Genomic DNA, 16,456 nt, shown 5'->3' on the forward strand with positions numbered 1-16,456 from the left:
TGAGCTCAGATGTGTTCAATGGAATGTAAACCCTCAAAAACAGCTACCACTGAACATTTAATCAATAGGAAAGAAAACACGTTAAACAGTTTCAAATGACTGCTGACTATATGTGGGATGAGCATCTCAGTAACTGTATTTAAAATTGAAGAAATTGTTGTCCTTAAATAGACAATTAAAGTTAACCATTTGTGTAATTGGCTCAGTTTCTCTCTCTCCATTAGCACAGCCTGACCTGCTCAGCATGTCCTACATTTCACAATGCTCTGCTTTACTTTCTTTGCATTCTGGCTCTCCATCTGCCTCATGTTCTTAATTGTCCCCATTAACTGATCACCTGACTTCAACAATTTACCCCCCCCCCCAAGCAATCCTGGCCTCACCCTATTATAGATAGTCCCTTTGTCCTATCCCTCCCTCCCACACACTCTCTACAACCTAAACCTGACGTTTTGTTTTCTGTTTCCCAGTTGTGATGAAGGGTCTCGGACCTGAAACATTGACTCTGTTCTTCTTTCCACACAGAGGCTGCCTGCCCCGCTGAGTGTTTACAGTACTTTCTGGTTTCGTTTCAGACTCCTGGTGCCCACAGTTTCTTGATTTTCAAAGTAACCTCTCTGCTTGCAATCCACTTCGCAACAGTAAATAGCCTTGGAGTCTGCGAGAGCAAAAATGCCCTCTTAATAAAGGAAGCAGGGTTTATCCCTTTAAGGCTGCAAATCCAAAACATGACCGATTTGACCCTGGCTCCTCATTGGTGGGAGCTGTGACGAATGTAGTTGCTGAGAGATGCTTGGAGGAGGAAGTGAGCAGCGAAGGTGCGATTGGATACATTAGTGATCGGAAATACGGCCTCTGCTGAGTTACGCTGGCGGTCGGATACATTTTGGAATCCTGATACACGACCTTTTCCTCGGATACATTTTGAAATCGGATACGCGGCTCCTTCCCTGGGACGTTCCTGTGCTTGGGATGGATACAATGTGAATGTCGACTTGATCTGCCATTCAAGTGATCGCTTCACTTAAGGGTAAGTTTTTTTTCCCCTCTGCCCGGCCTTCCTTTGTCAGTTTCAGCTTGGTCTGGGATTTCAGCGCGGCTGTTTCAGCTCCGGCCGTGGCCGCTGCTCTTTCCGGGTTGCTGTTGCAGAAGAACTGGGGAGTGACATGAATTAAATATTAGCCGTGTGTGTCTGCACATATTGTCTTGGGGAGGGTGGCAATGTTGGTGCAACCGGGCCCTGTGTGTTATTTAGTTTTAATAAAATTAAACTTTACTTTGGGTAACATTAACTCGGTTTGAGAGGACTGATTCGTTTTCTCACCCAGCAGTTTTTCGACATATACATTCTGAAACGACATTTCCCTAAATCCTTTACCACCAGACCAAATTAAGTAAACTGCAGGAGGCCAGCGCGCTTATTTACACAAGTGTGTGTGTGTGTTTTTAAAAGATGTTGTATATTATGCCAGACAAGCTGAAAAGCTCCAGTTGAGAAACTCTCTTTCAAAAAAACTTTCTTTCCTAATGCAACCGGAACCCGTTCCTGGATCCAATTTCCCCTTGTGTTTCGTAATAGTTCATACTGGGCTTAAAGACCCACCGTCACTACTGTGCGTGGGAGCCCTTTGTTTTAAATTGTTTCCTTACGCTGTTCGCAGGGATATTATGCAACATGTGCGGTATTGAACACAAGACAGGCCTTGATTACTAAATCCTCCTTGATCAGGCTAAGCAACTAACCCGGTCCAAAGGCTGGGACTGATGTCGTCCTCGACAGCTGGTCCCAGCGTGTGGCGAAGGAAAACTGTCCATAAACACTCGAAGCATTTATATTCCCAAGTAAACTTTTTGTTTTGCTGAAGGGTTTTATCGGCATCAATCTACATCCAAGAGTTGGTGGTAGATAACATCTGAAGGGCTCGGGACAAGAAATTCTTGGTAATACAGCAGCTCTCAAGATGCATTGGCTGTCTCGCTTATTGGTCGCTGTTGACCTATTTATACTACATGGGCCAATGGTTCTATCAGAGTTTGCCACATGGACATATTCCCGGTCTCCTCACTGTTACAATAAACAGACATTCCCTAGTTGCAGAGCTAAATTTAATCCCGAGACTCGGTGTGGCTGGACTCTTCAATGCATTGTGGATGAACCAGCCCCATTGTTGTTTGGCCGATGTCAGCTGTTGGTAGGCGAGGCGATAGTCACAAAGGTGCTGGATGAAACTGGGTGGAATCCTTGGGGGGGGGGGGGGGGGGGGGGGAACACATCGTCATGGGGAGAACATGCAAACTCCACAGGGTCAGCACCGGAGGTTAGGATTGAATCAATGGTGTTGTGGTGGAGATGGTTGAGAGCTTCAGGTTCCCGGGTGTAGACATCGCCAAAAGCCTGTCCTGGTTCAACCACATAGACGCCGTGGCCAAGAAAGCGCACGAGCGCTTCTACTTCCTCAGAAGGCTAAGGAAATTTGGCATGTCGCTGTTGACCCTCACCAATTCTTATAGGTGCACTATAGAAAGCATCCTATCCAGATGCATCACAGCTTGGTGTTACAACTGTTCTGCCAAGACCCGCGAGAACTTGCGGAGTGTTTGTGGACACAGCTCAGTCCATCATGAAAACCAGCCTCCCCTCCATGGACTCGCCTATCACCTGCCAGCTTGTGTTCCTCCCCCCTACCTTTTTATTCTGGCTTCTGCCCTCTTCCTTTCCAGTCCTGATGAAGGGTCTCGACCTGAAACGTCGACTGTTTATTTCCCTCCATAGATGCTGCCTGACCTGCTGAGTTCCTCCAGCATTTATGTGCATTACTCCAGATTTCAGTATCTGCAGAATCTCGTGTCTCCTCTCCATGGACATAGTCTACACTTGCTGCTGCTTCAGAAAAGTGGCCAATGTAAATCAAAGACTCCTCCCACACTGCACATTCTCTCTCCTCTTCCCCCACCCCTTCCATTGGGCAGAAGATACAAAAACTTGAAAACGTGTACCACCAGTTTCAGGGATAGCTTCTATCTCACTGTTACAAGACTCTTGAACGGACCCCTTGTTTGATAAAGGTGGACTCTCGACCTCACAATCTACCTCGTCGTGGCCCTTGCACCTTATTGTCTGCCTGCACTGCACCTTCTCTAACTGTAACACTACCTCAATGTACTTGTGTTTTGAAATGATCTGTCTGGATGGCATACAAAACAATTTTTTTTCACTGTATCTCAGTAAATGTGACATTAATAAACCAATTACCAACCTGGGTTGCTGGAGCTGTGCTACTGTGCTGCCCAAATATTTTTGGTCAGGACATGGGTGAAGTTGGTGTTTGTCCCTGTGAGAGGATGGGCTGTGAAAATTGGTAGCACTGTCAGTTGAACACTTTCCCCCTCCCCCTCCCCCTTTGCACTGAGAGCATCAGTACAGATTATATCAGATTGGGTTTGAGACTAAATATTCAGCCTTTGAATGTAGTAGGTCTCAAGTGCTACAGCTGAAGGCACTGAGTTATGTTGAGAGCATCTCTGGGCCAAGCAGATGAATTGGGCTTTTGCTGTATCTACTTCAGCGGGACATGGGGAGAAGCCCAAAGGTGGGGCAGTCATTGTGGGAGTGGGATATGTTTGGGAGCTTGGAGTAATGCTTGCTGACACAACACAACTGACTAATTATCAGCCTCCCTTCAATCTCCCTATGTGAACAGAGAATACTGCACCCAAGGTTGGAGGAAGTTCTGTCTGGTTTGAGGAAGAATGACTTGAGAAAAAGGGGGAAGTTTTTAGAGGCGGAGATTAAAGGGTGACTTGACAGACTTGTTTAGGAATATAAAAGAAAAGGGTGGATGGACACTGTTTAATATGATTTGGGGATGTAGAATGAGGGGCAATGGATGCCAAGGTTAAACATCAGGTAAATAGGGCAGAGGAATTTTATTAATGTGGTGGTCGTGAGCCACCTTGTGCAGCAAGCACCTAGTTGGTATTTAAGAGTAAGGTGCCAGAGTGTGTTCGGGTGAAGGGCAATGGAGGGAAGGGGGTCAGGATTAAGACCGTAAGATGTAGGAGTAGAATTAGGCCATTCGGCCCATCAAGTCTGCTCTGCCATTCGATCATGGCTGATTTCCTTTTCCCCCTCAACCCCATTCTTCTGCTTTCTCCCCGTGACCTTTGATGCCCTTAATAATCAAGAACCTATCAACCTCTGCTTTAAATATACCCAATGACTGAGCTTCCACAGGTGTCTGTGGCAATGAATTCCACAGATTCACCACCTTCTGGCTGAAGAAATTCCTCTTCATCTCTGTTCTAATGGGGCATCCTTCTATTCTGAGGCTGTGCCCTCTGGTCCTGGACTCTTTGACTACTGGAAACATCCTCTCCATGTCCATTCTATCCATGCCTTTCAATATTCAGTAGGTTAATTTACATTAAGTTACTTAATTTACACAAGCTTGTGTTTGTGTAAACATCTGCACAGGCTGGACTAGGCTTTGTTTATTTGTTACATTTTCTGTGACTTACTGTGTTCCAGTGCTATGCAAGGATGTTCTTCAGCAGAAGTTAATGACCCTAGGAAACATTGTCCCTTCCTGCTCATTGCCAGCACAATGTCATCTTTGCCCAGCCTGATCCAATGTGCACATGTTTTCCAACAGAAATCTGTGGATGATATCAGTAGCAGAACCCACCCCAGAGCACAGTTGGCATTGAGCAGTGTCAAACACCTGCACCTTGAGAATCATTGTGCTCAGTTCTGCACCGTGGAGTAATCACCATTGAGGTCACAATGTGGGAGGTTGGTTCTTGGTTCCTTTTTCTGGCTTCCTTTGTAACTGAAGGATCTTTCCAGCAATGGACATCCCAGTAAAGTCTGCTGGTATTGCAGCAGAGTTTTGACCTGAAACATTGACAATTCCTTTCCCCCTTTCAGATGCTGCTTGATCTGCTGAGTTCCTCCAGCAGATTGATTTGCTGTTGGCAACAGTTTATACTTGAGTTAGGACCATTGTGCCCTAGGGGCCAGTATCAATAATGACTGCCTTGGATGTCTTTTGGCTAGAATGGAGAGGAGATTTTCATATAGTAGTCTGGACTAGACTGTGACCAAGATCCACTGGATGCGAGAATAGATTTAAACCCAATGCATCTTCTGGTTTCCCTTGACATTTGTATTCTGGTTTCTGTTGTGAGAACTTGAGGAATGTAGGTGAATAAAATAACAATATGTAAGATGTAAAGGCCACATAGAGTTTCTAAAATCCTTTAGGGAATGTTGAAATGGCAGTGATTATTGCTGAAAGAAGTTGGCTTATCCACTTTAATAATTAGACAAACTTCCCTGCAAACCAGAATTTGTTTCCTGACTGGAATTTCTGACATTGAGAAAGCAGAACAGACTGTTTCACTTCAGTGGTTACTCATGACTCATGCTCTGGCTCTCGCGCTCTGTCTTGCTCTCTTTCCCCACCTCCTCTTCTTTTTCTCTCTCTGCTACTTATTTGCACAGCAAGATCTCATTGCCAAATAAATCTCTCTCTGGACAACAGAGAGAACACCTAAAGTGTGCCTTTAGAGTCTTTTACACCAGCTAGAAGCCAGGAGCTCACTTTAAGGGCTCATGGGCTCACTTTAAGGGCTCATGGGATTGGAGATAACAATTGTTTGAAGGACAGGAAGCAGGGCAGTAATTAACTGGCCTTTTTCAGTTGCCAAACTGTTACTAGTGGGGTGCTACAAGGAACAATATTCGCCCTCCAGCTGTTGACAATTTGCACAAATGGAAAAACCAGTGTTGTGTATCCAAGCATGCTGACGATGCAAATCTAGGTGGGGAAAGTAAACCTGTGAGGAAGATGCTGCCCGTAAAAGGGCATTGGTGGGTGAAATGAGAGATGGCAGATAAGGTAAAATGTGGGAAAATAAGAGACCATGCACTCTGGGGAGAACAGAAAAGCAGAATGTTTTGTTAAATGGTGAGAAACTAGTGATGTTTGTGCACATAGAGGAATGTGGGTGAACTGATTGAGGAGATGGTAAATTGGATGTACTGGCACAGCAAGCATTTAGGAAAGCTAATGGTGTGGTGGCCTTCATTACAAGGGAGTGCAAACTAACACAGCCATGCTGAGAGTTTGCAGGGCTGTGGTGATGGAGCCACGTGCCGTTTAGTCTCTTGTACCTGAGGATGGCTATACTGATCTTGGAGCCAGTGGAGTTGTTGGTTTTTTGAGACTTTCCTGCGTATTCCCAGGAAACGATCTGTGGAGGAGGATAGAATAATTTGTCCCAAATTCACTGCAATCTGCATGAGCAATGACCACACTGGGAGATTGAATATTCTGAGCGGGTTTTGATTATGGTGTGTACTGAGATGCTATTTCCTCTGGCTGCTGAGTCGGGAGCCAGGAGGCCTAATCCTAGAATACAGAGTTGGCCATTTAAGACAGATGAGGGAGAGAAGTTTTTGCAGGGTGTGTTGCAAATCTTTGGAATTCTCTGCGTTCAAGTGGGTTGCAGGAGCTTAGCTGCTGAGTGTACTGACGAGGTCGATGGATATTTGGACACCTGACTGCATTGGGTAGAAGATCGACGTCGATCTGGTTGAATGCTGGAGCAGGCTCGGAGAGCCACTTGGCCTACTTCAGTTTCTTTATATTGGCATCTTGTTCAAATGATAGCATATCTGACACTCCCTCAGCACTTCACTAAATCGGCAGCCTGGGTCTTGTGTTTACGTGCCTGCAGTGGGAATTGAAACCACGGCTTACTTTCAGACTCGAGTGTACACGCTGCAACTGAGCCAATGTTGACAACTTAAAAGCAGGCACTCTTTCTACAAATTGTGATGCTGTTCACTAGTTAAGAAAGGAAGAGATTATCCAGGCTATGTGAGTTAGCTTCACTAGTGTGCAACAGTTTTGGGAACCCTACAATAGAAAACAAAGTGCTGGAAATGTTCATCAGTGGAGAGAGAAAGAGTTAAATGTTTCAGATCGATGAATTACATCCTAATGCATTGCCAACTCTAGCCCTACTTTGGCTTGGGTCACTGATCTATGCATACCAGAACCTGACTGTAGAATGTGTACAATCAATGTACCCTTGACGCACAGGATGTCCTTTGGGATTTTCTTGGAAAACACACAGAATGGTTCTGATGAAGAGTCATCAATCTGAAACTTAACACTTGTTCTCTCTTCAAAAATGCTGCCTGGCCAGCTGAGTACCCCTGGCATTTTCTGTTTTTATTTCTGATTTCCAGCATCTGCAGATTGCTGATCTTTTAACAGGGATCCCGTATCTGGATTCGGCGAGGAAAGTCGTGCATTCCTGCTGCTTCTGACCATCTTTAGAACCGGTTTGGGTTTCACCTCTGTAGAGACATTTGCTCGGCTAGCTGTGTGCAAAACCAGATCCAAAGTTGGCATCACACCTCTGACGCACATAAGCGTTGGAAGGTTGAAGTTACAGTTCACTGACCAGAACACAAACTACAGGCTGTCACTTTGAGTGGAGTGCTGCACTGTCTTTTGGCTAAGATGTTATTGAGAGCTCAATCCATCCTTTCAGGAGAGCTTAACTCGTTGCCATGGCCCGATTGCTCTAAGAAGGTGGGGGCGGAACAGTAGCGCAGCTAGTAGTGCCACTGCGCCAGAGATCCAGGTTTGATCCTTCCTCTGGTGCTATCTGTGTGGAATTAGCACATTCTCCCTGTGACCATGGGTTTCCTCTGGGTACTCCGGTTTCCTCCTGCATTCCAAAGACACATGGGTCGGTTGGTTAATTTGCCGCTGTAAATTGTCCCTTGTATGTATGTGAGTGTTGGAACCTGTGGGAGTTGCTGGGAATGTACAGAGAATAAAATAGGTGGTTGATTGTTGGTGCAAGCCAAGCCACGTTTCATATTTTTAATATTTCCTGTTTCCTTACAAAAAAGACCATTCAACCCATCAAGTCCATCCTGGCTCTCAGCAATCCATTTCCCCCACATTTACCTGTAACCCATTCTCTCCAATGCCCATTAACTCCACCCTGAATATCCCATCACCCACCTACGTTTGGGGCAGTTTACAGTGGTCAATTAACCTACCAACCTTTGGAATGTGGAAGGAAACGGGAACATCCGGGGGAAACCCATGTGGTCACAGGGAGAACAGATCCACACAACGCCTGGTGGTCAGGGTAAGACCTCTGTTCTCTTAGCTGAACATTAGGGTGGCACCATGGCATAGCTAGTAGAGCCACTGCCACACAACTCCAGTGACCCCAGTTCAATCCTGACCTCGGGTGCTGTTCATGTGGAGTTTGCATGTTCTCCCTGTGATCATACGAGTTTCCCTTGGGTGCTCCGGTTTCCTCAATTCATGTGGGTTGGTAGTTAATTGTAAATTGCACCTTAGTGTGTAGAATCTGAGGGGAATTGGTAGGAATGTGGGGAGAATAAAATATGGGATTAATGTAGGATTAATATAAATGGATGAACTCTCTGGGCCGAATGGCCTGTCTCCATGCTGTACCTCTCCACGTCTCTGACTCTATAAAAGCAGTGAATCCTTTCCAGTGCGAGAGCAATACCGTGCAGGTACTGGAGATCTGTTTTCAGAACTTTCTGCCTTTACTTCAAGATTGTAATTTTGGGTTGAGAGCACTCGGCAAATCAAGCAGCATCGGTGGAAGGAGAAACAGTCAAGCCAAAGACCCTTTCTTGGTTCTCTCCCCACAGATGCTGTTTGACCTGCTGAATGCTTCCAGCATTTTAGATTTCTAGCATCTACACTTCTTTTTGCTCCAATGGTACTTCAGGTGTTGGTGATCTTTCTTCCCAGAGTCCTGGCCACCTCATGATTGAGAAAAGGACGATTAGTTCATTATTTTATTGCTGTTTTTGGATCTCTCTGTACTCTCTAGCCCAAATTACAACAGAAACTACACTTCAAAGCATACCAGTGCACTTTATAGCTAATCATGTACGTTCTGAGGTTATGAAAGGGGCTGTATAAGCACATCTTTCTTAAAAAAAATACTCAATAGCCTCATTAACATTGCGCAGTTTCGGGAGGGGGGTGGAAATGCAACCTTTTATTGGTGTCTGCTTTGGTGAACAAAACAAAAAGACATTTCATCTCTCTGTGCACGCCTTGCAAGGGGAGGGTGTCTATGTAGTAAACTTTCTCTTCCTCTCAGTGGTGAAGCTAGTTCTGCTGAGATAAGTTAATTCTGAGCACAACCAGTGAGTCAAATGTGGCATTTTTCCTATTCTGCCTGGTTGGCAGGTAGATCAGTTTACTTGTCAGATAGCCTTTGGATCTGTCTGCATCACCACCTCCCACAAGCCCAACTTCATTGGAAAGTGTGGAGCAGTTGTGTGGATTTTATCACCCCTTACTATTTGCAAGCATTCAAGCAGATGCCTCTACTGCTTCTAGCCCTTGCTTTTTTTTAGATTTTATTTACAGCGTGGTAACAGGCCCTTCCAGCCCAACGAGTCCGCGCCGCCCGTTTTAAACCCCCAAATTAATCTACCCGTACATCTTTAGAATGTGGGAGGAAGCCGGAGCACCCGGCGGAAACCCACGCAGACACGGGAGAACGTACAAACTCCTTACAGGCAGCGACGGGAATCGAACCCCGATCACTGGCGCTGTAATAGCGTCGCGCTAACCGCTACAGTACCATGCCTCTCCTTCTGATCCTAGTATCCCTGTCTCCCAACTGCTCTATCCAGGAGCATTGCAAGCACATCTCTGCCCTGAAACCTAGCTCCTATTCTATTGAGATTCTTGCACTACTGACACTGAACAACTACTCCCTCTGAATAGTCATCATCCCATCCCTCTCTTGGCTCTATGCTTGTTTTGCTGTGTAATGTGTCCAGGGGCATCTACATTAAGGAAATATTGTTTGGGTGTTGTACAGTTAGGAATGACCTATGGGTTAAGACAGAGCATGGCTAGGATTGCCAGTGCCGGATGGATGTGGCCTTGGAGGTTTCATCACATGACCTCTTTCCTCCAATTGTCCCACCTCTACCTTGTTACCATTGGTCAACTGTTTTGCCTATCATTCCTGTGATCTGCTCTCCCAGCCAATTGGAAACTGCATGGAGTCTGGCCCATCTGACTGGATTTCAAACAATCTTTTTATCCTGTCTCCAATTTCTAAAAGTAAAATATTGCTTTATTTTGTTTTGAACATCGCATTGATTTCACCCCCCCCCCCCCCCCCCCCCCCCCGGGTTTGTGGCACAGTCCTGGAGGGTTGCCCAGCAAGCCTCAATGCTGTGTATGAATTCCTCAGGGTTAACAAGGAAAGTAATGATTCATTTCAATTCCCACAAGTTTTAAATTCACTCTGCTCGAGAGGTTGGCTCTATACAGAGAGACGGGCAAAGTGCAAAGATTTCTATCAGTTCTCGCTTCCATTCAGTCACAACTTGGAGGGTAGTACTCTCACTCAGAGGCTTGGACAAGTAACACGGGCTAACAGTCCAGCACGGTACAGGGGAAGAACTGTATTGTGGAGCTGACTAATTAAACAGAGGCCCAATTGCCCAGTCAAATAGAACTAAAAGGTCCTAGTAAACTACTTTGAAGAAGAACAGAGGAGTGATCCTTGCAGTCCTGACCAATATGTCTCCCATTCAACAACATCCAAAGAAAAAATGTTTCATTGTTACCACATTCCTGTTTATGCTGTGTGCAAAATGGGTGTCATTTTTACCTGTGCTGTAACAGTACACCCAAAATTACTTCATTGGCAATAAGATGACTTGGGATATCCTGGGGTCATGCCAATGGAGGTTTGTTATCTTGTTGGATTTGCCAGTGTAATGATCTTTTGTTTAATCCCTTTCTGATGCAGGTTTGAAATTTTTGCAAAACGGCCCTAGTCTCTTGGCTTGAAACATGTGCAATGGGATGATTGTGCGGAAGAGCCACAGGCAATACCGAGCAACACTGATCTTGGTGCTCCTCCTCTGCATCTCCAAAGGATTAGCGTCAAATGGTAGGTGTTAATTCTTGGGTGTCTTGGTGGGGAGCTCCATCCTGATGTGGTTTCCTGGGTCTCTTCCAACTGGCATGACGTTGGGACAAGAGCAGTAACTTGAAGTATCAATTTTCTCTTCCCGATGAGCACGATCAGACAAATGTGGCATTGTTTAGTAAGATATTGGTACAGGTGACCAAAAGCTTGATCAAAGAGAGGGCAGTGGGTGTGGGGTTTAATGGAGGGGTGGGGTTCAGTACTCTATTTCCCCTGTACCATGCTGGATTGTCAGCCTGCGATACTTGTCCAAGCCTCTGAAGTGGGAGCAAAACAAAGGACTGCAGGTGCTGGAGTCTAGATGAAAACACTATGATGCTGGAGGAACTCAGTAGGCAGGCAGCATCCATGGAGATTACATGGCCTGAAGAAGGGTCCTGACCTGAAACATTGACCGCCTACTTTTCTCCGCGGATGCTGCCTGGCCTGCTGGAGTTCCTCCAGCATCATCGTGTTTTTTCCTCAGAAGTGGGAGTCGTACCAATGATCAGAAATTTATAAAGGTTTGGGGCCCCAGCTGTTGAAAAGCATGACCAGCAGTGGCGATGTCAGGAAGAGTGGGGTGTGCAAGAGGTCAGAATTGAAGGAGTGCAGAGATCTCTGGCATTGTGAAGTTGGGAGGGGTGAGGCAGTAGAGGGATTTGAAAATGAGGATGAGCCTTTATCAAAATCGAGATGTTGCTGGGATCAAGAGCTGGTATCTCACTTATAAAGAAGTCCCAGGTCAATGGCACGCTATAAGTAAGATACCAGCATTGGGTAAGTCTCTGAACACCCTAAATACTGCAGTAATTTAATTCTAAGAATACCTAAAGCTATTCTTCCTTGTATCCCAGCTTGAGGAGAAATGGTACATGTTACAGTTTTGGAGTGACCATGATTGTTCAACAAATAAGTAGAAGCGAGCTTCGTAGGCTTTGCAATTGGTATACCCTACCTTCCTCTTCTGGTAATTAGTATTCATTTCAACCTCTTTCCCTCCTACCCTTTCTCCTCGGCTCCTTCCTCTCAGGATGTATCTGTTCTTCTCTTGGTCTGATGTGTTTCACTCTGGTGCTACATCATTGGGGCAGGAATTCTATTCTGTTTGGTGTTGGTCATGCAGCATGGAAACAAGCACTTCAGCCCACTAAATCTGTGCTGACCATCCATTTGCACTAATTCCATTTATTCTCCCCACGTCCTCCTCAGCTCTCCTTCCCTTCTGCTCTACCACCACTCACCTTCACAGTAGCGGCAATTTGCAGTGGCCAATTAATGCACCAACCCATTGATTTCTCTAATCCTGCATTTGAGAAACGACTGAAGAGAAAGGAGTGGAGTGCTGATGGCCAGCTCTGCTCTGATGTATGCCAGCCCCCTGTCTCCCACCATCATCATCCCCGATCCCTTGGAAAAACAACAGAAGCGAAAGGTTGGCTAGGGGTCCTGGCTGTTTGTTTTAATACTTTGAAATATCAGAGTTGGGTTTGAACCCTTTTATTCCACAGTACCAGAGTAGTATCCAGATGAGAATGCAAGGGAGCCTTTTGGACAAGAATGGTTCTATTAATCTGGGTGCACAGGGTTGGGGGGGGGGGGGGGGTTGGTGGGGGAGGCACAGTGGGTACAGCTCAGCAGAAGGGGTAGTTGTCCCTCTCCATGGCCTGTTGTATGATGGGACCAGGAGTCTCATGACTGCGTGGCCTGTTTACTGTGCTTGTGACACAGGGTTTTAGTTGGCCCAGAATAACTATCCCACACTGTGTAATGCAGGCAGTTGGCTGCTTTGTTTTTTGTGCCCTGTGGGCTGTTCCTTGTTCCTACTGCTTGTGAAATGATCTGCAGTTACAGGGTGCCGACGGGTGGGGAAGGGGAGTGGCCTGCCCTTGCACTTTGCCCCACCCAACCCACCACTGCTGGTTTCCGTGCTGTCGGTTCTACCCAATCAACACAGTCAAGATACCATAAATTGCTTTGGAGATCTGCCCCGATAGCTGTTGCTAGGATACGCATTGCACAATGAGCTGTGTTTGTTGCTGCAAGCATCTTGCATTGCAGCCTCTTCTCGCACAAGCACGTATCAGGCAGCCTGACTTCTGTGTGCTGCATTCTGTGTGTCACGGTGCTGCCTACTTAAAGGGAAGCAGGTCTTGGCACCCTGTGCATTAACCCTCTCTGAGCTGTGCAGAGGAGGTTGAAATGAATCTGGTTGTCATGGAGTGCTGACGGCCATCTCTGCTCTGATGTACGCCAGGCCCCTTTCTACCACATCATCATCCTCGATTCCCAACTTCCCGAGCCAGTTGAAAACAATTGAAGAGAAAGGTTTAGCTGGGTTTCTGGCTGTTTATTGTAATACTTTTTGAAATACCACAGAGTTGGGTTTAAACTCTTAATCCGCAGCACCAGTGTATCCGGATGAGAATGCAAGGGAGCCTTTTAGACCAGAATGGTTCTATTAATCTGGATGCACTGGAAAATCTTTTACTTTGCTATTTTTTAATTGTAACAAAAAAGTCCATTTTTTTTAAACTCCCCTCATTGTTCTCCTGGAAGGTTCACAACCCTGCCATGGAGATTAGTCTTCAGTGGCCAGTTTTGTAGATGTAGGAATATCTGATGTTTATTCCCACTTGCAGGAATGTTATGGTTTATGTTCAAGGAGGATTTGGTCTAGGACTGCAGCCTTTTAAGTTGGTCCTGTGTTATTTAACTCCTTCCGAAGGTTGCTAGGCTGATTACTAATTGGGGGGAGGTGCTTGGCGCATTCCATTACTAATTGGGGGGAGGTGCTTGGCGCATTCCATTATCTGTCCAACTGCAGTTGAGTAAAATAAGGAATTGCATTTCTGTAGTACCTACCACAACTTCAACATATTTCCAACCACCAAGTACACTCATTCTTGTAATGTGGGAAATTACAACAGGAAGCCACGATGAAATAATCTTGGTTGAGGACTCTGTTTCCAGACTTCTGATCTCGTCTCCTCTCCTCCCATCCAGAGCAAGAATGGCATTCCCCTTGCCTGACTCTGCAGTATGTGTTGTATCAACTATTGCCCAGCTGAAGCCAGGGCACTGACATCAGTGTGCCTTCAAGGAGCAGCATTGTTCAGTTTGAGAACAAGTTCAGCCGGGTGGATGAGGTGGAAGGGAAACTGCTTGGAACAATGACACCAGTGTGTTACATAAATGGTTTACGGCAAGTAGCAATCCTTAAAAATAGGTGCAGGACTTTCAGTAAATTGTATTGGAGATAGAAGTCCAGTGAGAATGAAAAAGGAGAGCAGATGGGATAGAATAAGTTATAGGACTATAGGGAAATAAGGAGTGGGGAAATGGGACCGATTGGATTGCTCTTTTGGGAGCTGGCATGGAGCCAATAGGTCAAATAACCTCCCTGTATCATATAAATGAAGAAATCTTGCAACACATTGGCTGGCAAAAATACTTGGCCTTTACTTCCATATGATACATCTGGAATCGATTGCTTGGACTTGTATAGTCATTTACAGGATCTGGGAGTTGCTGGCAACGCCAGCATTTATTGCCCATCCCTAATTGCCCCTGAGAAGGTGCTGGTACCTTGAACTGCTGCATTCCTTCTGGTGAAGGTGCCTCCACAGTGCTTTTGGGCGGGGAGTTCCTGGATTAGGGGTTGAAGGTCCAGCGATTTATATTTCTAAGGCGGAACCGGAACGAGCTCTCCTGCCTTGTTAAATAATGCCTTTGTTTTATGAGGCAGAAAGCTTAAACCTGTTAGACCTGTTTTTTTATTTTTGGAGCAGTTCATTACACTGAAGTCTATTAAAAGGAAACTGACAAAGCAGGTTCGGGGATGGCTTTGCACCAAGGAACGCAGATTAAAACTGGAGTGCCAAGAATGAGAAAACGAGGCTTGGAATGATAGGCTCGTTGAAGAAGATCCAGGGAAAGGTGGTGGAAGCAGATAAAGGACTTGCAGAGGATATTTGATAAATTTACAATGAAGAGTTTGTAGGATATAGCTTGATAGGTTTTTTAGGGTGACTAGCCTTTTTCCTGTTGATGTTCACTTGTTGAACACAGTGGCTCAGCAATGCTTTGCTGGAACTATAGAATGATGCAGCATAGGAAGTGTCCATGCAGCTTGGCAGTTAGTCCTGCTCCTCTGCTCTTTCCCCAGAGTTCTGTTCTCGGTTTTTCTTCCCCCACCTCCTGCTGTGTGTGTGTATTTGCAATCTTGTTTTGGAAAGGAGGTATTAAATTTATTTGCATCACACTTTTTCCAAGCCACACACTCCTGATCATAATTAGCTGGGCAAAAGAGAACATAGAACATTACAGCACAGTAAAGGCCCTTCGGGATTGACCAGGTTCATTGCCTAGTACCAGATCCAGAATGGCCTCTCCTCTAGTTGGCCTGTCTACATATTGCGTCAGGAATCCTTCCTGGACACAGATAACAAATTCTGCTCCATCCAGATGTTTTGCACTAAGGAGTTATTCTGCTTTTCTTCTCACTGACCAGCTTGTGTCTCCTCTGGTTACTGAGTTACACATCAATGGAAAGTTTCTCCTTTTTAAACTCTGCTGCAGCCTTTAAAACTTTGACTTCCTTTAGCAAGTCTCTCTGAAACTTTCCAAGCTCTTGGTGGAAGAATCTCTGTTTCTTTCACTTTCCTAAATCATTGAATGTCACAGTAGTGCGGTGACTTAAAACAAACATATGTGGTCAAACAGTAAATGGGTGCTGCTTCACTTGAATGCAGTACATAGCTGAAGGGAGACCAAACCACATCAGGCAGCTGAATGTCAGCCAGGTGTTTCCACTGTAGTGGGTAGCAGACAGTAGCCATGGCTTATGGCTACATATAGCACAGTATTCGTGATTGCACTTCATTGAGTACAAGATGTTCTCTATAGATCAGCAGTCTACTTAAAATTCAAGGCCTTGCTGTTCCTGATTGCTGGGCTGTATTATCACGTAAGGTTGGACAGGGCTAGGCTTGTATCCACATGAGCTAGAGGAATGAGAGGGAAATTTATTGAGGTATACCAGGTCCTGAGGGGTCTGGACAGGTTGATGTCAAGAGGATATTTCCTTGTGTTAGGAGAATCTGGAACTTGGGGTCACTGTATAAAAGTAAGGGGCTGTCCATTTAAGATGGAGATGAGGGGAAGGTTTTTCTGAGGGTCGTGAGTTGCTAAAACTCTCTTCCTCAAGAGGCAGTGGAAGCAGATTCGTTAAATATTTTTAAGGTATTGGTTTATTATTGTCATTTGTACTGAGGTACAGTGAGAAACTTGTCTTGCATATCATTCATACAGATCACTTCATTACACAGTGTACTGAGGTAGTACAGGGTAAAAACAATAACAGAATACAGAGTAAAGTGGCAGAGGTAGGTGCTTAATAAGCAAGGAGGTGAAGGGTTAATTGGGGACGAGTAAG

General features: G+C 45.4%; 1 protein-coding gene across 1 annotated transcript in view; it reads left to right on the top strand.

Moving 5' to 3' along the window:
• The first annotated feature begins 789 nt into the window (after positions 1-789).
• LOC127571458 (sushi domain-containing protein 6-like) overlaps positions 790-16,456 on the top strand; it is a 48,463-nt gene continuing 32,796 nt past the window's right edge. The window contains 2 exon segments of the mRNA XM_052017853.1: positions 790-1,030; positions 10,858-11,001. Coding sequence (XP_051873813.1) covers positions 10,902-11,001 — 100 coding nt within the window. The 5' untranslated portion in view covers positions 790-1,030; positions 10,858-10,901.

The sequence above is a fragment of the Pristis pectinata genome, chromosome 1 (genome assembly GCF_009764475.1).
Source record: "Pristis pectinata isolate sPriPec2 chromosome 1, sPriPec2.1.pri, whole genome shotgun sequence".
Lineage (NCBI taxonomy): Eukaryota > Metazoa > Chordata > Chondrichthyes > Rhinopristiformes > Pristidae > Pristis > Pristis pectinata.